Source organism: Lates calcarifer, linkage group LG9 (genome assembly GCF_001640805.2).
Source record: "Lates calcarifer isolate ASB-BC8 linkage group LG9, TLL_Latcal_v3, whole genome shotgun sequence".
NCBI classification, from domain to species: Eukaryota; Metazoa; Chordata; class Actinopteri; family Centropomidae; genus Lates; species Lates calcarifer.
This window is the reverse complement of record NC_066841.1, coordinates 10233308-10255979: the sequence shown is the minus strand read 5'-3', so window position 1 is coordinate 10255979 and position 22672 is coordinate 10233308. Positions and strand designations below refer to the sequence as shown.

Here is a 22672-nt window from a genome sequence, read left to right as displayed (position 1 = left end):
GTGTAATAACAACCTTCAATGTGTAGTAATTAAGAAAGAAAAACACACGAACGGATAAATGCATTATTATACCAGGCCACGTCATATGCGCCACGTCCAGCGCACAGAAAGTATTACTGCTATTAAAATGAATGAAAGTGAATTAAGAACTGCGTTTATTTTTCTTTCTTTCTTTTTTTTTTTAAATGGACAGGCGGTTATCTCTTTTTTCCCCTCACAATGAGCCATCCGCAAATAGTTACTTAAACGTAATGTGGTTTGACCGGGCACAAATAAACGGTGTTCTGCCCGGTGTATTTAGATATTTCTCGGTTTGTAGAATCAGATGAAAAGCGGCGGACTGACATGCCGTGACGTTGTCCAACAATGTTTTGGTTCCTGGCGGTGACGTAATACACAAAACATGGTTCCCTTGTTTTGAACCTGAAAAGCGTGCTAAGTGCTTCTTTAACTTCACTACGCACGGAGATGCTTTCCCGAAACTGAGTGACTGGAAAACATTCACAAGGGACGATGGCTCAGCCCGCGGAAACGTGTGCTGACTCTGGACGCAGGCTGGTGTGTACCATCTGCCGTGTTAACGTTAGCTTATGAGGCGAGACTGGCAGCGAGCTAATTAGTTAGCCAAGCTAACGTTTGCAACTATAAACGTTGGGATATTTGTCAAGTCACTAAAGCTGCTCAAGTCAGAGCCCACGACGAAAACGACAGACCTAGCGTTTTACATTTTATAACTTCCTTTATATTTGTAATAGTTCAGAGAGCGTACGGTAGTTAAAACCAGATAAATCAGTGAAATCCTGCAAACAGTCCATATTTGTCGTTATGGGTATAACATACCAGCTAAACAGCTGCCTTTTCCCAAGACAAGTGTCGTTTAATGGTTATTGTACTTGACGTCACATTTTAGGAAAAATGATGCTGCTATAGTAACGTAACGTACTATCAAAAAATAAATAAATAAAAAACCTTGCATATGACCCCTTGATCCAGTTTTAAAGTTTGGAGTAAAATGATTGTTGAGTGATTTTACATCAGTCGTACGGTCTGTTTGTGTACAGAGAGGGGCCTTTGTGACAGTGCGAGCTCGCTTTCCACGCGTGCCTTGAGTTTTGTCATGTAAATCATGTCGTTTTCTATGGCAGCGCTCCATCTGCCGGAGGATGTACGACGAAAACGAGGATTTGTCTGATGTTGAGGAAATTGCAAACATCAGAGGTTTCAGTGTGGAGGAAAAGCTTGTCAGTGACAGTTACAGCGCAAACTTCGTCCACTTGATGGAGGGTAAAGGTAATGTAACATAAATAACCTCATATTTCCTTTTTACTGGCTATTACCTCTGTTTGCTGTTATATATTTTGCAATAAAAGAAGACATACGTCCCTTTGGTTGGCAATATGCATGCTTTTTCTACAATATTGTACAAATGCTGTGGACTGAAAACACACACTTATTGTCTTGCAGACTTCACTTATGAATATGTGCAAAGGGAAGCTCTCAGGATCCCACTCATTTTTAAAGAGAAAGACGGACTAGGGATAAGGTGAGAAGCCATTCCTGTGAATTCACAGTTTACAGATAGTTGTCAAGAATAATCTTTGACGATGTTTTAAACCATTTGGCAAAATATGTAGCAGGTTAACTGAATGTCATCTATCCCTCTCTTTGATTCACATAGAATGCCTGATCCAGAATTTACAGTTAGTGAAATTAAAGGTTTAGTTGGTAAGTTGAATGCCACAAACAACAACACACACCCACTAAAGCTAATGTATAAGTGTTTACTACTGTAACAATTATACTTGAATGCATCTAAAAGGGGGGTGAAGTATCCTAGCTGCCCATCCAGAGAATAAGAGCTGGTGTGGGTTAGTGAGTGAGAGAGCTGTTCAAAGTAATGATTCATAAAAATTCTAAATCATGGTCATGCCAGATAACAAATCTCTGCAATAAAAAAGTTGTGAGAGACTAGAGTAAAATGATCTGAATCGTTCAGAAAGTGTCACATTGTCTCATCCGTGTTCATATCTACTATCACAACACAGTTTGTAAAAGGAAAATATTTAATAAGAAAAATGCCCAAACTGCCCTTACAGTAGGACAGTGAGCTATAAAACTTGTTTGTGAGAAATCACAAAGTACCACCCTTTTGCATAAATCCAGAAAGTGTTTCAACCAAAGAAAGCTGCTTTTTTGTAATATATTGCACCCAGCAAATGAAAAGCAAGCCCCAAAACTGTAATGTATTGCTGAAAGTAATCAGGCAGATAGACATAATTCACAAAGTAGTTAAAAGCTGTAGTCAGAGTATGTTTAAATCACATAAATGATGTCTTATCATACTGGTAATACTGTTTTATGTTGTTATTCAATTAGTGAACACACACACACACACACACGTGTCTGTCTCTCTCTATTTATCTGATATTTTTACAATGTACGTGTGATGGGTGAGGTAGACGTGCATGTCCATATCCACTTTATGGTACTGTTGGGCATTCTGTGTAGTCCTTTAAAAACTATGTATGTTTCCATGGAGTATCTTGCAATTTTTATCTGTTATTAATATATTAGAAAATTGTATGAGACAATTTTCCAACTACAGTTATTTTACAAATGTTAAAAGTCTGAAAGAAATATAATAAAGCCAAAGCATAATTAGGGTGTAGTTGTGCCATCTAGTGGACAAGATTGTGAATTATATGTATATGTAATGAGCTGCTGCAGTTGTTTATAATGGAGTCTGTCAAATGTGAACAATACAAGTATTCATGTTATTCTCTGTATCTTACATACAGATTGTATAACATGTTAATGACAGTGGAAGCATTGGTTAATTTCACCTTGAGTACTGGTTGTTTCTTGCAGGCAGCCGTCGGTCTGTGGATGTTATGGATGTGAGCACTCAGAAAGGCTCTGAAATGAGCATGGCTCAGTTTGTCCGATATTACGAGACACCAGAGGAAGAGCGGGACAAACTCTTCAACGTCATCAGCTTAGAGTTCAGTCACACTAAGCTGGAGAACCTCATCAAGCGACCTACAGTGGTAACATAACATAACATGACACTCTCTGTGATGTTGGGAAAGGTTTTATGAAGGTGACAGATCTGGCGCCATAATCAAAGAGAATTTGACTAACAACACTGATTAATGGCTAAAAGTGCAGTTTCTGTCGCTCTCACAGGTGGATCAAGTCGACTGGGTGGACAACATGTGGCCTCTTGATCTGAAACAAAGCCAAACAGAAGCCACCAATGTAATCTCTGAGATGAAGTACCCTAAGGTGCAAAGGTATGAATCAACTGAATTGTGTTTATGTTTTGTCAAAAATCCTCTTTGGAGCTTGATGTTATTGAGTTAAAAATGACGTGTAGAGCAAGATAAAGAAAATACTTGGAGTAAATTCCTGCTTCCTTGGCAGTAAATACAAATTCCCCTCCCATCTGAATGTTTCATCTATCTCTCCATTACGGTTGGAGCGCTGCATACTGTTGGAGTTATCCACCTCCTGTAAGCGCTCTTGATTGTTGCTAGGCAGCAGAGAATTCCACGGTGGAGGATGGTTTATAACAGCTGTGGTCTGACTGCATGGACACCTCTCGGCCAATCAGCTGTCAGCATTAGAACGCACTGTACCCAAGAATCAAAACCATTTCTGCCATTCCTGTTAACCTCAATTGCTTGTATTTCCTCCCACCACACAGAGACACCACTAATCCCACTCTCCTCCTCTCTGCCCCTCTCCTGAGTTACATTTAATCATCCTAATTATTTTTACTGAATATTTTTCATTCAGGTGTGTGCTTGTGGTAGCTACTTGGCTGTACAGGATGGAATAACTAAGGATTGGTTCATTTCAGCCAATACAGATGTCAGCAGTTTTCATTTCATTATCACCAGTGGTTCGTTCCCACCAGTGGACTGTATTAGTTATTTTACTATTAAAGGTGTTGGACATGATGCTGAAACCAGTGCTCTATTAAAAATAACAATGTTTCCAAGTGTCTGTATTCACCAAAGGAGTCATTTCCACAAGCCATTTTAACTGTAGGAACATGTATTTTGTTTTAACATTTTCAAACATCTTTACTCTTGCAATTTTTACATAAGCAGGCTCATGTTTGAAGGCTTCTCTGTGAATTGTCACCTGCCACAGTGTTGCCTGAAAAAAATCCATGCTGTTTTAAAGCATATAATTATAATTATATGATGATATATTATTCTGATGTTTTACGGCTGCATTTAATTTTATAGTACGCTTATTTACTTATTTACCTTTTTTATATACACAAATCATATACATTTTGCAAAAAGTAATTTGTTGCCATAGACAGAGACAAATATTCTGGCATAATGCTAACACGTCATTAACTGACCAATCTTGACGTTTGCTGGTAAATTCAGTAACTGCTCAGATTACCATGGCTGATTTGCTAACCACCTCTCCATTAGTTTCCAGAAACAGCTGAATCATCTCTCAGTGGGATGCATAACATGATACAATATAAAGATTAGCTTTTTAAAAATTTCTGTTTGCACCTCAGTGTGGATTTTTGCAGAGCTACTTCCATCTAACAGAATTAGTGAATCATTTATGTCTCAGAGAGCTAATCATTCATCCCTCAATTAATTTCCAGAGGGTGGATGTCCTGTTGTGAGCAATTTTCTGTGCTGCAGTGCTCTTGTGAGTGGTTTCTAGTGGTGTTTTATATTGGTAGCAAATGTTTTGTAAAATACAACTGAGATTACAGCTGCGTTCTAATTGGTTGAGCTGTGTTTTTCCTTTTTAGATCTTTTTATTAATGTCAGTCTATAAAACATGTAGATCTTCACTACCTATTTAATACAGTGTGTCTTGTAAATTATTTTGTTGTTTAATTGTGTCTTATAGGTATTGTTTGATGAGCGTGAAGGGCTGCTACACAGATTTCCACATTGATTTTGGGGGAACTTCAGTTTGGTATCATGTATTCAAGGGACAGAAAGTAAGCTCAAGATTTTTTGTGCCATAAACCTTCACTTATTAGTATTCATTTGAGTGTTGCTGCTGACAGTTTTAGAGTTGATATTCCACTTCAGTTGGCCATGACCACAGTATAACCTCTAAATAAGAATCTCTGCTTCTCCTCAGGTGTTCTGGCTGGTGCCTCCCACCACTCATAACCTTGCCCTGTATGAGGACTGGGTCCTGTCAGGAAAGCAGAGTGATATCTTCCTGGGAGATCGAGCTGATGGATGCCAGAGAGTGGAGCTTAAGCAAGGATACACCTTCTTCATCCCATCTGGTGTGTTGGCATGGTTGTTTTAAAGTAGCCAGCAGGAATAGATTAGCTGCCACTTGAATGAACAGAGATACTAATCTTTATCTGACCATCATACCATATATTCAGCTATGTGAGTTTGCATGAATCCTCTATGATCCTCATAGCTTTATATATGTATTTTACTCTTGCTTTTTGTAATTAAGGGTGGATTCATGCTGTCTACACTCCTGAGGACACGCTGGTGTTTGGAGGCAACATTCTGCACAGCTTTAACATTCCTATGCAGCTTACCATCCATGAGATAGAGAATAGGACTAAGGTGGGAGTCTGCATTGACATGTTGCTGAGCGCTGACCCGCATTGCAGCACAGTAAACAGGGATAAATAAATCTCTCTGAGAACCAGGGAAGGTGAAGTGTTTGTGTGTGAAGAATTAGAGATGTGATGGAGGAGGAATTAGTGTAGTGAAGTTTGAAAAGAGTCAACGGGCAAATTATTTGGGAATGACATAAAGATGGTTAAAAGCTTATTTGTGTGTTGTATGATTTTGGTAGCCTGTGAAAGGAGCACTGGCCATGCTAGTGACTAACAATCAAAGAAAAGTACATTTTTCAATGTGATGTATGTATTGTAAAGATATTTTTGAAATGGAAACCCAAACACTTTATTGCCACCTTAATATTGATGCAGAAAAAATATGCATAGAATCAGAATTTTATTAGTTTTCTTGAAAAATAGCCAAAGATGAATTCATATATTTTTTAATATCAGTGTAGCCATTTTTTGGGAAATGTAATTTCCTCTCTGCTGTTTTATTTGTGAAGCTCATTGGCTTCTTCAATTCTGTTTTTAAACTATATTATTTAAAAGTAACAATAATCACATTTAGTTTGATTGTATGCATGAGAGGACAACCTCTGTTGTGACAGAGCAAGACATATTGCTATGAGTTAAAATCTCTCAGCCTATTTATCCTTTTGCACTGCTGTCAGCAGTACAGTTCTTATCTGAGGTCTCTGTCATACACATGCAGACAGAAATCTGAGTAAATGTGTACATCGACAAGAAGTCAGGTTTTGCCTGCAGAAATCTAACAACACTGATTAAGAAAACTAGAGTCTTGAATTACACGGCATTTAAGGAATTAGTTACTACAAAAAGCCATGAATAACTGGATTACATGAGTGCATGTAAACACGATTTTTTGTCCCTGTTTTCAGGTTCACTCCAAGTTTCGTTTCCCATTCTACTATGAGATGTGCTGGTATGTCCTGGAGAGATACCTGCACTGCCTAACCAAACGCTCCTACCTGTCTCAGGAGATCCGTAAAGAGCCTGCACTAATGGGTCAGTGAAATTAAATAATAAAACCATTTTGTGATATCTCTCGTGTGCCCTCAGATTCTGTTAAAATCTTGCACTGCAGTTGTAATTAGCTCTCTCAAGTTACTAAATCTCTTATTAGATGTTAATAATGAATGATATTTCTGATCTCCATCTGTCCTGCTGCATTCTAACGGGCTCTGCAGCAACGGTTTCAACACTCCCTTATTTCGAAGTCCAGGAAAGTTTTCATTCCATTTGTGAACATTAGCTTTATTTCACTGCTTCAGACCTTTGAATAAAAACCCATGAAGTCTGTGAAGTCATTAGGTTTGCAGGCAGACTGATCTTTGATGTTATGTCTCCTGGAGGGTACAAGATGAAGCCTGTTTTAAAGTCCAGCTAACACGTGTTAGGCTATGAGCATAACTACAAATGTAGGCATATCCCCCCTGCTGCTTCTCATCTAATGTCTTTTTTCTAATGTCATTACTGTTGGACATAAACAAGATGCCTTGCTTGATCTCGTTTAGTATATTATTTCTGCACCTGATGGCACTCAATAACTCCATTTCTCTGTTATTTTGTCCCTTCAGACTATGAGACAAAGGCAAACACAGAGAGCCCCTCCTCTGACTCGAGGAGCCAGGACATGAACGAGGACTCGTGTGAGACTCAAGTGAGGGAGGACCAGGGTGAAAAGCTAGAGAGAGTTGCTCAGGATGGTCCCTGCTCTCCAGACAATGGGAGGGGCCAACACCTCAAAGCCATTTTATCTGTGGACTCTGAGGATAGCTGTAATCCGTGCTCCACTGCTCTAGATTTCCCCAAAACCCCCTCAGACTCTCCAGCCTCAGAGTCTCAGAACAAATGGGCTCATTTGACAGAGTTTGAACTGAACGGACTGAGGACGCTGGTTGAGAAGCTGGAGTCACTCCCTGAAAATAAGAAATGCGTCCCAGAGGCAATAGAGAACCCACAAGCTCTGCTGGAGGACATGAAGGTAAAAAAAACAAAAAACAAAATGCACACACACAATCATTTACATAATAGATATGATTTGATAGACATCCCCTTTGTGGCTATCTAGGTTCTCTTAAAAGAACATGCAGATGATGACCCCAAATTAGCGATAACTGGAGTTCCTGTGGTGTCCTGGCCTAAGAAAAATATAAAGGTAAGAATATTTCAGGTGCACACACTCTGATTACTTTTGCACCTAACAGTGCCTTATATTTATTTTGTGGCTGTCAGATAAAGCTGATGAACATTTTATACACAGTTGATTTGGGCTTGATCGTCATCTTTGTGTACCCTCTGAAGTTAGGAGCATTTCCTGCTCTTACTTTTCTTACCTTTTTCCTCAGTCTCCTCTTGTTGTCTCATTAATTTTAGTTCCTCTTATTCTCTCCTCCCTCTCTTGTTTTGACAGTCATTGCACTCCTTCCCTAGAGCAGTAGATGTACTTATTTGCATAATTTTGACTTAACAGGCTGCAGTATTGCCTAACGAAGTAAATAATGAGTTTTTTTTATTATTTATTTTTTGCTCGCCCCCATACATATTCTTCTACATATTGTATTTTGTTATCATTAAGACACTTTATTTGTGCTCTGGATCACAAAATAAGCGTTTAAGTGAACTGTGAACTACATAAAACCCTGTTTACAATGAACCGCAACCATATGGCACTTTTTTCAGACCCACTGCAGATGCACACCTCACTTTTTCATGGCTTATGTGTTTGTTGTCACATTTCAAGATCACTTTGAGCTCAGGCCTGAACAGAAATAGTTATAATATGCAAGTAAAAAGGACATTTTCAGTCATAGTTTTTAGTTTATGTAGCTACTCATTACGGAAATGCCATTTATGCATGTGCCTTTTGGGCATCAGTTTCGTATACAAAACACCTCCAAAGTCCATGTGAAATTGTGATATTGTAAGAATGTTAAATAGCTGTAAACACTTGCAGGCTTGAAGTGCTTTTAGTGTCTTGATGTCTGTGTCATTGCTCCTTTGATTTTATCAAGTGTTGAGCTGAGTAGGAGGCTAAAAGATTCAAAATCAAGGTTTTTGCAGTCTTTGCATACCATTTGGTTCAATGCCCCGGTTAGAGTCAAATAATAAATAAATAAATATGCTAATAACTGAAATGATGCACAGATGTGGAGTTCATTTTCACTGTTCTCTTAGGTGCAGAGTATTATAATATAAAAAACACCATTTGTCAAAATTTGCATAAGTTAATATAAGAATGGTGGAAAATACAGTATGTGCTCAGACAGAGGGCAAAATGAGGTAAAATGTCAAGTTTAATTAGCAAAGTGTGTTTGCATGTGCCACATTATGACTCTATTTTATGTTCTGTATTTGTGTACATGGTTTAATTTTCTGTGAATAATTGATTGTCCCAACAATGCACAAGCTGTGTAACAGGCAGAGAAGCCTCACCAGGAGGGAGGATGGGATGTGTTGTAAATGAATGTATGGAGGTGATTCCTATTGGTCTCACGGACCCTCTGGATCACCCCCACCCGTCCCTCCAAAGGCCAGCTGCTGGTCGTGGGGCCTCTTTGTGTTTGCCTTTTGTAATGAGATGCCATCTGGCTCTATTGGCTGCGTGGAGCCTGCTCTCCTCCCCCCGTGACACTCATCATGAATATGACAAACCATCTCTGCATTTTCTCCTCTCATTGGATAGAGGCAGACACCCCCCGTACATATTCTGATCCACAGCAGCCTCCTATTGGCCCCCATGCCTCGCAGCACCCCTCCTCTTTCACAGGGAGTCAATCCATATTAATGAGGCAGGCTTGTCTGTGTTTCCTACATCTGCTTGTGGTATTGTGGAGCTTTGGAGCAGGAGGGAGGGCTGTAGGCCAGACAGCAGTAGCAGGAGTAGAAGGAGGAGGAGACTGCAGCCATGTCAGTTTGCTGTGAGCTGGACGGTGTGTGAAAACCAGCCATGGCCATGTCGCTGAGCGCTGATGATGAGGACTACGACTCAGACTCTGAGCAGGTTAGCACATCAAACCCGTGCAGGCAGGCATAGTGAGGCCACCAGAGGAATGCTTGTGCCAGACAGAGCAGTGTGCAGCATCACAGGGCAGCGAGGAAATGGAGCTACCTGGAGAGAAATGCATTGATTCAGTCTTTCTCCTGAGCATGGTCTTTGATTTTTGCCCTTTGTGTTTTTTTCCTTTATTTATTTTTTTGATAGGTTTTCTGTTTGTTTGTTTGTGTGCGTGTGTGTGCATACTTGTGTGTGTTTTTGTCAGGTAAATTCAGCAATAGCGGAAGGCTGTGTTTATATAGCTCAGAGCCTCCGGGCTGCTATTGGTTGTTTCAAAGGAGAGAAGCAGAGGAATGGGAATTCACGTAGGTGCAGAGGATAAATATTTCATGGTTTGATTGTAAAAGGAGCAGATGTGCATGTTAGAATATGTGTGACAGCAAAATAAAAATACATGTTAACGTGCCATTATGTGTTAATGAGAGAGAAGTCATTAGGAAAAGACTTTATGATATTGCTCAGGCTGATCTAAGAGGAGACTTGCTTACACAGCAAGAAATGTGCTCGTTAATTTAAATATTTCTCCTACTTAACTCTGAACCACACCCCTTTACATTAATCCTGTGGACACATTTTGATTTGAAAAACATTGACTGCAGATGACTGAGTCTGTTTTTCCTCTTTCCCTTTTGACAAATATCAGAAGACATTCTCAGTTCTGTTTGTTCCAGACATGTGAGTGCACCTGTTCTTGGTGTCACAGTTCAGCTATTTGAACATCAGTTACAGACATCCACAGCGGCCTGAGTAACTGTTAGGATTTTAGGAAGTGTATCCCAAAAGTCAGAAATGCCAAAAGTTGAGCATCCAGCACCAATCTGAATAACTTTGAAATTCATTTAAGTGCCAGAACACCTGCTTGTACACTATATTTTCAACTATCATCTTTTTTTAACTGATTGATACAAGTCCTCACTGCTTCTGACACATACATGCCAGAGGTTTTATTAGAGTTGCTGTATAACGCTTTGTCTCACAAGTAGAATCTGGACTAAATACTACATAATGTGTACTAGTGCAATCACATGTTTTTGGGGTTTTTCAAATGCAGCAACAGCCTCACAACATATGCCACCTCTAAAGCTTAACAGGAAAGTAATCCGTCCTTTTTTTTCAGTTGTTTCCAGGCATATTCCTAAACGAGCTAAAGAGAAATAATGAACTTTGGGTCTCAGTAGTTTTTGAGAAACGTCATAAAAATGTGGCAGCAATCTGTTCATGTCAGTGCAGACTTTAGGTGTATTTATGTGGCCACCAACTATCTGATTTTAAATTATTTGCGCTTTGATAAAACAGTTTGTCCTGTGGTTTCAGCAATCTGTGCTCAGTGTGCGCTGTCTTCTGTGTGTGTTTAAGGTGATGTGAAGCAGTAATTGATTTCCACTGTCTCCACATTAGCTCAAGAGCTTCTGAGGCTGTGTCACTGAACATAAGTCTGAGTCTGCTCCTCATAATCATTCCCAGCTGAATGAGGTTTGATGAGCCAAGAAATTACCAGTTGGTCACTTGTACTGTCCTTATTACTGTGCAAATGTATACACTAGGAGCTGTAAAGGGGTGTGTATACAGCAATTACTGATGGCTAACCTAATGACTACCAGTAATGTATTTTCTGGTCAAGATATCTTAGATGTTGTTGCAAAAAAGCACCTACTACCTGAGACAGAGGATGGTTACCTAATTTCTTCGGTGGTGTTGTTGTCAACCTCCTCTGTCATTTAATTCTGTCAGAGGGATATCTGCTTTAGTGATCACCCACTTAGCAGACAGAGGGGGGTTTAGAGGGGACTTAGGGGACAGTATGGACAGCTATCTGAAATCTTTTTCTATCAGTTTTGATTTAACCCTCTCCCCTGTAGTTCAAATTACAAGGTGTAATTGAACAGATAGTGATAATAAAGACCACCACAGTGTCTTGCTACCTGGTATTTATTGTGGTCTAACATTAGCAGATTGATCATAACTTCAGCCTGTTCTCTGCCACTTGGCAAAAGTAGGGTTTGGAAATTTTGGTGGTTTTAGCCACAGCGCTTGGTTTGTTTTGCATGTATATCTGGTCTCATTTCAGTGTTTCTCCTGTCTGTAATCCCCTTGAATACCCCCAGAGCAGTCCAGTACAGGCTGCACCCCCCCACCGCCCACCCTACACCCCCCTCCCCAATATATTTCACTCTAATCCTGTCTGGTAACCACATATCTGACTGCCTATGTCAGTCCTTTTCATGGCTGTTGTTAGAATAAATTATTGTAATGTGCCTAAGATTGAGCCTGCTTTCTTTTTCTGTTAGAGAGTCTCATTACAGTTCTTATTGGTTACAAGTCTGTGTGTCATAGACTGTTCTGTTAGGGAACGGGACGTGGCTGTTGCTATGCTGACGCTAGGAAAATCTGCACTGCCGATGTAACTAAAGAAATCTGATCTTCATTTCCAAGAGCTGCAGTGTTTTTCATTCCTTGTTCTTATTTATTTCATCTCACACACTGCCACATATTTTCTCACGTGGCATGGTTGCCAGTATTTTTGACATATGGTTTTCATGTTAAAAATACGTTGTTGTGGTTGGGTTCTTAGCTTTGAAAAGAGCAAAATATATAACACAAGAACAATAATGATGCAGATCAAAGGCATCGCATCTCCATTACCCACTTCTATTAAATAGAGCACATTTAATGTGTACTGTTATAAATCAGTCTGCACGCCCCCTAACTCAGAATAATGGGTCTTAGTGATCCATGTGTGAAATGTAGCCATAAGTGCAGCTTCTCTTTGAAGTAGAAACATGCAAGCAAGTGAAGTGCTAAATCTGGAAGATGCCTCTGGGGACATCCTTGATGTGTTTGTTTTCTCCTGGTTCTTGTGCTTTAACTGCCATGAATAATGTGTTTATATATATATGATAGGATCTGTTTTGATCAGGTTTGTGTTTGAGGATATCAGTAATATGTGCATGCACATATGGATGCAGGTGCTGTTTCTTTCTTTTTTCTTTGTTTTTGTGTCTGAGTTTGGAACTGTTGACCCAGAATCAGCGAGAGCATAAAAAGGATCAGGCAGTACCACCTACACCCACCACTGACCGCAGCTGAATTTAATATAATGTTTTGGTTTTTCTCTTATTACATAACATGATTACAAGTGCTCATTATTGGGCCATAGCACCATTATTTTAATATAATGCAGTGTAAGAGAACATTAGATTGACATGCTCTTTAGAACTTCATTCTCTCCTTTTACTTATAAATCTTAGTAAATATGTAAAAACAAAAATGTTAATATGATAATATATGGTTCACTAACCATTCATTGCCTGGTGAGATAAGGATCCTAAACCTAAAAGTCTTTTTCTTTGCCTTTGACACCCTACATGCTCCAAAATATTGCTTCACCTTATGACTATATGTATGAATGCACTTATATTAATGCAGTTATTATACCTGTATTTGTTTACACACATTTCTAGTTGCATACATGATATATTTGAAAAAAATAAATTTACACTTCATCATCAAAGTAATTCATCAGACCTTTACATGCTTATTTTGTATTTTTTGTTGGCTTCTGGTCTTAGATATTTGACACAGTATCCTCTTCATCCTTTTAGCCCCGGCCTCCCAATCGGCCGAAACCTAAGATGGCAGCTTCTCCTGCATCAGCAGTCAAGCTGTCAGCTAGTCGGGGAACATCTGGTGCCAGGAGGAGAAGGACACGCTGTCGAAAATGCGAGGCATGCCTGCGGACCGAGTGTGGAGAGTGCCACTTTTGTAAAGACATGAAGAAGTTCGGCGGGCCGGGTCGCATGAAACAGTCCTGCATCATGAGGCAGTGCATCGCAGTAAGTTCCTGGTTCATTTTGCTCCCTGTGATTTTTTCATTTTTGATATGTATATGATTTTAAAGGAATAGTGTGACATTTTGGGAAATACGTTTACATGCGTTTTTGCTGAGAGTTAAATGAGAAGATTGAAACCTTTTTGTGCATTCATGCTTAATGTGGATCTGCAGCTAGTCAGTTAGCTAGGCATAAAGACTGGAAATGGTAGGAAACAGCTATGTTGGGTATGTCTGAAGGCAAACCACTAAAGCTCACAAATTCACGTTATATCTTGTTTGTATATACCATATGTTTTGGTTGTAACTATACATACAAACCATAAAGAACCAAAACCCTTGTCATGTCTACATTTTGTTTTTTTGTAGGGCTTAAAGAAATGTGTGTCCGTGAGGTTGCAAGGTAGTTGCTATGGTGTTCAATATGGTTGCTAGGGGCAGTACGAGGTGACTGGTAGGGTGTTCCAAATGGTTGTTATGGTAACTCTGACTGGTTGCTGTCCTTTTGTGTATTTGTTTTTAGTAGTGACACAAGTAATAATAATAAAGCAAGTAGCAGTAGCAGCAGCAGAAGTGTTAGCAGGACTCGCACAGGGTCTTGGGGAGGGTATTTGAATGTTTCAGCACCATGGACAGAGACGTGTAGAGAGGACTGGGTTTGATTGTTTCTGTAACATACAGCATAATATAGACAATGAGATAGGTTCAGTTTGAATGATTGACCTCTACAAAGTGAGCAAGATTTGGCATCTGCCCCAGAATCACACACTTGCGGTCCTAAGCTCTTTAGCAACTGTGTCCCACTTAAAAGATATGCCAATATGCTTAACCCGCACTTGATGTTCACTTACTCTGATACTGCTTCAGAGAAGTACTCAAGAGCTAAGTATGTACCACAGTTCATCATCGCCTGCTGTGCCACATGAGCCCATTTGTTGGTGGTAATGCATTTCACTTGCTTGCTAATTTGCAGTAATCAACAAACAAGTTGGAAGTTGTTAAGTTCATGACATACTGGATTCAGAGTGAATGTAATCAGATAAAAATCTAATAAATGTTCAGTATAAATTATGGTGACAGACTATGAACAAGACTTTCAGAGCATCAGTGATTAAAGCAATTAAAGTAACAGAAGTACAGTAGTTTTCCACTGTATAAACTGCCCATTATCTTGATGTTAATTATGGGAACAGTGTTAAGTGAATCCACAGATTCTTAGGCTCCACATCGCATCAGAATTACATCAGTCACATTGGATTTTTAATTTTCTGGCTTCTTAGTAAAGTAATGTGAATAGGCGATTACGAGCCATTGCAGTGAAATGTTCTGAAATCACGTTTTTGCTTAACATCTCAAAAATCATAGTGTTTATTATACTGTTAAGTCCACATGTAGCATACACAAAACATTGTGAATAGCTAGTGAAGCACTGTAATAGAACCTTAAACAACTGGATATTGTGTAGGTGACAGAATAGGGAGAAAGTGGGGGCTAACTAGTTTATTAGTCACAATTTTGGCCAATAGGAATTGTTCAAAAAGAGGATAGTTTTTGATATTGTCTGCCATGTGTTTTTCCTCCAGCCCGTCCTGCCCCACACAGCAGTGTGTCTTGTCTGTGGAGAGGCAGGGAAGGAAGACACTGTGGAGGATGAGGAAGAAAAATTTAATCTCATGCTAATGGAGTGCTCCATCTGCAATGAGATTGTTCATCCTAACTGTCTTAAGGTAAATTACTCAATATCTATGAAGCACGTTCTTAGAATGATTGAGATACTGTTTGTTTCCTTTCACTGTTTAATAGTCTCTATGTGCTCCCTTTGTTCAGGTAAAAGATTCAAATGGAGTAGTCAATGATGAGCTGCCAAACTGCTGGGAGTGCCCAAAGTGCAACCATGCTGGGAAAACAGGGAAAGTAAGCATCTGTATGGACTTTGTTCTCTATGTGTCTGAATCATGAAATGATTACACAGTTGACTGTATCTCAGGATCTTAGAACCAGTGAAATAAAGTTGTGCTCTCTTTTTTCTAACCTTTTGGCCTCAAAGCAAAAAAGGGGGCCAGGGTTTAAGTATGCATCAAACCTTCCTGGCTCGCTGCTGAAAGAGCCGCGGTTAAACCGGGATTTAAAAGAGGAGCCTGACCCTCCCATGGTGGCTACAGCAACGGTTACTGCTTTGACTACCACATCTGCTGTGAAGAGAAAGGCAGAGCGGGAAGAAATCCCCAAGAGGAAAGACGAAGAGCCTCTGAAAAAACGTCCCCCCTTGCTTTCACTGGATGGTATGCCACGACCAAGGCTTGAAGACAACCCACTACGGAAAAAGAGGAAACTTTTTGACACCAATGATGAACCTGTTGTCGTGAAAAAGAAGGTAAGACCCTCATCTGTTTGTAATCTTGTTTGTAATCATGCTGGACAAAGTGGAGTCACAAAACGCATTAATTGGCTCCTAGCCCTGTAGAGTTTCGCAAGTTTTTGGTCAAGATGCTGTGTGCATTTACTTGATATGCAGACTCTGTCCTTCTTTTTAATTAAAAATGAAATTGAAATATGTCAGAATTTCCTAAATCCATTTGGGGCTGCCTTCGTTAAAATAGAATATATAGTAAAAATTTAATATGAAAAACTTTAATTAGAGTATCTTCAAATTCACACTGATAAAGTGAGATTTCTGACTTCTTAAAAAGTTCCTCTATTCTTTCTTAGAAGAAGCTTTCAAAACCAGATGATCCAATGACTCCAAAGCTGCTGCGTCAAATCAAAACAGAGAATGATCACGGTGATGAAGACGACGACCAGGAGGATCATGAAGACGATGGGTTCTCTTTAGACAGGATGCATTTAAAGGAGAAAAATGAGTATGATGACGAGGACCAAGAGGAAGATGTGGAGGAAGAGGAAGAGGAGATGCTGGTGAAAGAGAGAGACAGTAGCGCAGAGGACAAAGCCAAGGTCATGTTAAATCCACTGCTGAGAACATCTGCGGCCAGAGAAAGTGACCAGTCCTCCTCCAACTCTCCCAGAGCTGGACCAAGCAGCGAATCAGGAGATGCTCAGGAGAGGAGCTCTGCTCAGCTGAAGGCTCGCCATCAGCGCCGACGCCTCCCCAACAAGGAGCTGAGCAAAGAGTACAACCAGGAGATTCCCAAGACAGAAGACTGTTTGAGCAGCCAGAACCACAGTTCAGTGAAGATGGAGGACAGTCCAGCCAATCACAATCGGCGACCACTGAAGAATGAGGATTCTGTGACCAATCAGAACCGTAAGCCACTAAAAACAGAGGACTCAACCACTAATCAGAGCCGCAGGGCCCTTAAAATGGAGGAAGGTGTGGCCAATCAAAACAGACGACCACTAAAAACGGACGACTGCCTGGCCAATCAAAACCACAGGCCAATAAAACCTGAGCCTGAGAACGAAGTAGATGACCAGAAGCCTAGATGGCCTCTCAATAACGGCAGCAGTGACCTGGGCGACTGGCTGCGACATCGGGGGCGAGAGGTGAATGGGATGCCACGCGGTTACTCGCCCCTCGGTTGGAACAGAAGCACACCGATCACACCCATATGCCCCCGGCCGCTCCCCTGCCGGTCGCCGCCGAAATGCATCCAAATGGAGCGGCACGTGATCCGGCCCCCTCCCATCAGCCCTCCGCCTGACAGACTGCCGCTGAACGATGGCGAGGCTCACGTGATGCGACGAGAGATGTGGATGACGGTGTTCAGTCACCTGACTCACAGAGATCTTTGCGTTTGTATGCGTGTCTGCAGAACCTGGAACAGATGGTGAGTACACGATGTACTGTGGAGTTGAAAACATGTCCTCCACACTTCATCACACAGCTTTCCAATGAAAGTATCTGCTGTATGTCTCACCAGGTGCTGTGACAAGAGGCTTTGGAAGCACATCAATCTGAACCGCTGTAAGTCCATCACACCTCTCATGCTGAGCGGCATCATCCGGAGACAGCCGGTGGCTCTGGACCTCAGCTGGACCAACATCTCCAAGAAACAACTCAGCTGGCTCATCAACAGACTCCCAGGTACACACATTCAACCAAAAAAACACTGCTTTGTATTTGCGTTTTATGAAGTGACAGATATAGCTGACAATGTTGTGTATTTGTTAGATTTCACAGGATCAGAGAGATCATTTCAAAATTCAATTTATCTCACTTCATAATTTTCTAAAGATTGGCTCAGAGGATGAACTGAATTAACTGAGGGTTTTATTAAAGGAAAATTCCAGTTTGCTACCCAGTAGATTCTTAGTGGTTATGAAAAAAAATTCTTGACAGGTTAATTATAGAGATATGGGGAGACTGTGACTCACTGTGATATAACCTTACAATTGTATCCATTAGCACATGCAGTAATTTAACCAGTTCAACCATGTATTTAACCATAATATGCAAAATAAGGGGAAACATTAAAGTTACCTAACCTTTGATTAAATGTCTTTTTGCAGATTTTTCAACATATTTGATTGGTGAAAACTGAAAAACAGAATGCACTACGGGCCAGGAACATTACTGTTTTTCTTAGACTTAGGACTACAGACTTTATTGATCCCTTTGGGATGACTCCCACGGGGAAATTACGTATCTGTATCGTTCTGGTGTTGACAACAGATATGGTCATGTCGCATGTGCAGTTTTTAAGAAGTTAGTTTAACTTTTGTCTTTGTGAAATTTCTTGAATATGAGCCAAGCGTGTGCTAGTAACATGCTCCCATATGGCTCCTCCGTATGGATAATTGTATCCCCAGAGGCTCCTGAATTTAGATGGTTTACTTTCAATGACTTTCTTTGTTACTTATACATCTCTTCTCTGGATCATTTAGTTAATTAGATGAGAATACTCACTGCATCTGCGTTGGTTTATTTTGTGACCTCAGATTAACTCAAACTCTGGAGACAGAAATCCTGAAAAATAGGGCACGTTTTTTAACCAGGCTGAACATGAGATAAATCTTCAGTATATTTAGCTTACAGTACTATGCTCGTGCTTGAAGAACACAGAAAAATGTAGCTTGATTTGACATAACGTTTTGTGTGTCCTTGCTGTGTCTGCAGGTCTGCGGGTGCTTCTTCTGTCGGGATGCTCCTGGGTGGCTGTTTCTGCTCTTTGCACCTCCAGCTGTCCTCTCCTGCGAACTCTGGATGTTCAGTGGGTTGAGGGACTGAAAGATGCCCAGATGAGGGACTTGCTGTCGCCTCCCACAGATAACAGGCCAGGTACCAACCTGCTATTCACATGCTCTGACTAAACAGTCTGAGAAATTAGTGGTTTAGTGAGTGAACATGACCATGGAGTAATAGAAAATTAATGAGAAAAGTGGAAACTGTGTGAGTTACTTTCAATGCATGGCAGTTCTTCACCTGATTTGTTGCCAAATCTAAACATCTATAAAGTGAGTTTATAGAGTTTTTCTATTTGTTGTTGTCAAAGCCTGTTTGTACCAATGGTTCCTGTGGATGACATAAGTATTTAAGAACAGGTCACAAATACCTTGTTTCATTTTTTAAAGAACTGCACTGTAGTGCAGTTACTCAAACAGGAGTAAGTAGTGTAACTATTAGGGACTACTTTCAGCTGCGGATTAATACATGTTTGGTGCTCTAGTGAGTATCAGTGGTTTTGGTCTTTTCATGGAATTTGTTCACCATAAAAAATATCTATATAATAAATATCTTCCTTCTTTTTTTAAACAAAACCTTGTAGGTCAGTTAGACAACAGAAGTAAGCTGCGTAACGTGGAGGACCTGCGTCTGGCAGGGTTGGACATCACGGACACGTCCCTGCGCCTCATCATCCGTTACATGCCCTTGTTATCCAAGCTGGATCTCAGCTACTGCAACCACGTGACTGACCAGTCTGTCAACATCCTGACTGCTGCAGGGACGACCACCAGAGACTCGCTCACTGACATCAACCTGTCAGGTACGAGCCTGTCTATGTTGGCTGTAGACCTGCCTGCATTTGACTTGCTCCCTGCTGTGGCTGAAGTTTGAATTTATTAGATGTATTGAAGTATCATCTCTTTATCTGAAGGACCAAACTGGTGTTTTTGCACATTTTACCTCACTAAACACAAGTAACATATACTTCACACTACTGCAGAACATCCACCAAAGTACATGCTGTCCCACCTGCCAGACAGTGTAAGCACAGGTCACAAATTAGCCTGGAGAGACCCAAACCTGTGACAGATTCTCACTGTAGCACATGAACATTGTCACTTTTGGTAAAATGGTTAAGCAGTTGCCAGCAGGGAATGATTTGAAACCTGACACCACAGATTTTCCAGCTGGTACGGTACAGAATAAACCACCTACATTTTTATACTGCGATGTACACCAGTTTGAGTACAACTTAGTAAAACTAATACAATAAATGCTATCTTTGTGAAGATTTTAATGTTCAGTTTTTGTTGGAACTGTTTTAGAGAGGTGTGATTCGACTTCATAGTTTGTGGTGTTGCTTCTTGCTGTTCTGTCAGCGGTATTAAATTCCATAAAAATGGATTTTACCATTTATTGGAAAGTGCACAAAACGTTAAAAATAAACAACATTAAATGTTGAAAGCAGTGAATCAAAAGACCGTAATGGAAGCAGCTGATAGGCAAATGCATTCTTGCTTTCTGTTGGGAACATCAGTCTCCACATTTATTCCCAAACACTGCTCCCCATAATGAGGCCCTTGGATTTCATGTCCTAGAATATCCTAAAGGGTTGATTAATCCGTGTGTCTCATAGCTTTTGTCAGTACAGGTGACCCGTTACACATCATTTGTTCTTTTTCTTCTAACCCAATTTCTCCTCGTGCAGTCTGTAACAGGGTCACAGACCAGTCGCTGACCTATTTCAAGCGCTGTGGCAGCATATGTCACATCGACCTGCGATACTGCAAACAGGTGACCAAGGAGGGATGCGACCAGTTCATCGCAGAAATGTCAGTCAGCGTGCAGTTTGAACTGATAGAGGAGAAACTGCTGCAAAAGATCAGCTAGACAGACGAACGAGGGAGACAGTTTGACATTTACAAGCGGTGAAACTACTGTCCACATGGAGGCAGCAGATGACTGTGTGCTCGTGGAGAACGGCACCCGTGTTTCATAAACATCTGCAGACTACTAAACAGACGCGAGGACTGTGTCTGTTTCTGTAAAACCTGATGTAAAGGGAAGCTGTGCTGCTAAGCCAGAATGTAAAAATGGTGGATCTTGTCCAGCAAAGGCAATATTGCAAAAATGTTTTTGTTGTTGTTTGCACCTGTTTTCTAAGTTATTTATTTCTTTGTATTGGTTGTTTTATGTATTGTATTATGATTATCTTTTGGTGTTCATAGACTATTTTTTGTTCCAATGCAAAGTTTATTGCATTATAGAGTAATATTTTTGTATCAGAAAGTGTTTCATACATTTATGTGCAGTATTGAATGCACCAGTGCACAGTGTCATACCATTGAAATCGATAATCAGTCGGCATTATTGTTAAGCTCTTTATTGTTAAGAGGCAAAAGTCAAAGGATTTGTTGCTAAACTGTAGGATGGTAGCTTGTGTTTGTGTGGGTGTTTTTGTATCTTATTGTATGTGCCCTGTTTCTGATCGGACAAAGGTACTGTACATTTTGTTTTTCATAACACTACATATGGTGTTGCTATGTCCTTGTGGATGAAAAATGTAGAAGAAAAGTTTAAAAAGTTTATTTGCACTGATACAGTAAATATGAATACATGAATGTATTCACACATACACTATACAGTGTACAGTGTATAAAGCATATTTTTTCAACACTAAAATGTCCTGCTAATTCTACTAACAGCTTCTAGTTACTGGGTTATATTAAGACATACCTGCATACAAAGGTGTCTGTCAGTCAGTCATCACTCTTTAGAATTGTTGGTGCTTTGTGAGAGGAAGCGTTTTAGCGCTGCATGCAGTAAAGAAATCTGTTTACAACACAGTCAGTAGATCTAGTAACTGTTAAATATTATAACCATCTGTTTACTCCTGTCCCTAGCTGAACTCCATGTGATTGAAAAAAGAGACTTAGTGCTGAATCGTGCAAGGAATAGAGAATCAATAAAACCCAGGATTAGGATATTACATTTACACAGATCTTTTAGATGAGACAATGTATCCCAGTCAAACAGACTGGAGGTCAAATAGTAAATGAAAAATGACTCAACTTTTTTCTCAACTATGACCCGGTTTATTGTGCATATCCCAAAATTCTCGTGACCCCAGAAATATGAATACAGAATAATGATGTATTTTTCTAAAGGGAAGGCATGACCTTTTTTTATTTAAACACATCAGACCAATGTTAGTATCAGTCAAGCACATCCATGTAAATCTCCAGACATGAGGTCCTGACCACAAGGTTGAGAAATTCTGTTTCAGTTCCAAATGTAATAAATATAGACTGAGATGAGAGGTTCATTGGCCCTGCATGTCCATTCACCCTGTATTATATGTGAAGAGCCTGCAAAAAACATCTCTCCTAACGGACTTGTGAAAATGTAAAAGTGAAAATCTTGGATTTTGTTTATTCATTATTCACAGATCCCACTGAAACAGACATTTATGAACCCTGGTTGTTTTCTTTAAAACTGTTCCTTAAGTTTCACTTTTTATGACTTTTGTGTTAAAGAACGTTGCAGCCTATTTTAATCTTTCAGTTAGCATTTTCGGAAGTATTATTTTTACTGTGCACCTTTATTTGTCATCATAATATTTCAAGTGATACAGAAGTAAAACATTTTGCTATTGGAACTTTGTCTACTAAATTTCAGCCTCTACAGTGTAATGATTCGATGGGTTTGCATTTTTCTTGATCTCAAAACTAAACTTTTTTAAAATAAAGAAAAGTTTTTGTGTACCTTTTGGATAGCAGTTGATACAATTCAGTGGATGGGTTTACATTTAAATTGTATTTGTTTGTTTGTTTTTATTAGACGACCATGTCTCCATGAAATATTTTAGTACATTACTGTAAATGTTGTATGTACATAATGTATATGTAAAGCCTCTAGGAAAAGTTAAGTCAACCTTTGAGATATTAAATTCATTTTAAATACTGAACTGTGTGTGCTTTTTGGTCCTTTGGCTTTTAACAAATCCTTAATATTTCAAGTCTAGTTAGATTTGCTGACACCTGTGGTTACTAT

At 39.8% G+C, this 22672-nt stretch overlaps 1 protein-coding gene across 1 annotated transcript; it reads left to right on the top strand.

The window, feature by feature from the left end:
- The first annotated feature begins 86 nt into the window (after positions 1–86).
- On the top strand, positions 87–22586 carry LOC108879821 (lysine-specific demethylase 2B). Its single transcript, XM_018671219.2, has 21 exons — positions 87–558; positions 1146–1290; positions 1465–1543; positions 1679–1725; positions 2869–3047; positions 3187–3293; positions 4894–4987; positions 5134–5287; positions 5470–5585; positions 6487–6613; positions 7186–7592; positions 7680–7766; positions 13268–13498; positions 15078–15221; positions 15322–15408; positions 15542–15868; positions 16204–17282; positions 17376–17539; positions 18572–18733; positions 19221–19439; positions 20328–22586. The coding sequence occupies exons 1-21, from the start codon at positions 514–516 to the stop codon at positions 20507–20509; spliced, it is 4182 nt and encodes a 1393-aa protein (XP_018526735.1). The 5' UTR covers positions 87–513; the 3' UTR covers positions 20510–22586.
- Positions 22587–22672: the final 86 nt, after the last annotated feature.

Coding starts and splice junctions, on each gene's coding strand:
- LOC108879821 (XM_018671219.2), top strand. CDS start 514: ATGGCTCAGCCCGCGGAAACGTGTGCTGACTCTGGACGCAGGCTG. Junction 13,499..15,077: donor TCATGAGGCAGTGCATCGCA/GTAAGTTCCTGG, acceptor TTTTTCCTCCAG/CCCGTCCTGCCCCACACAGC. Junction 18,734..19,220: donor TCCCACAGATAACAGGCCAG/GTACCAACCTGC, acceptor AAAACCTTGTAG/GTCAGTTAGACAACAGAAGT.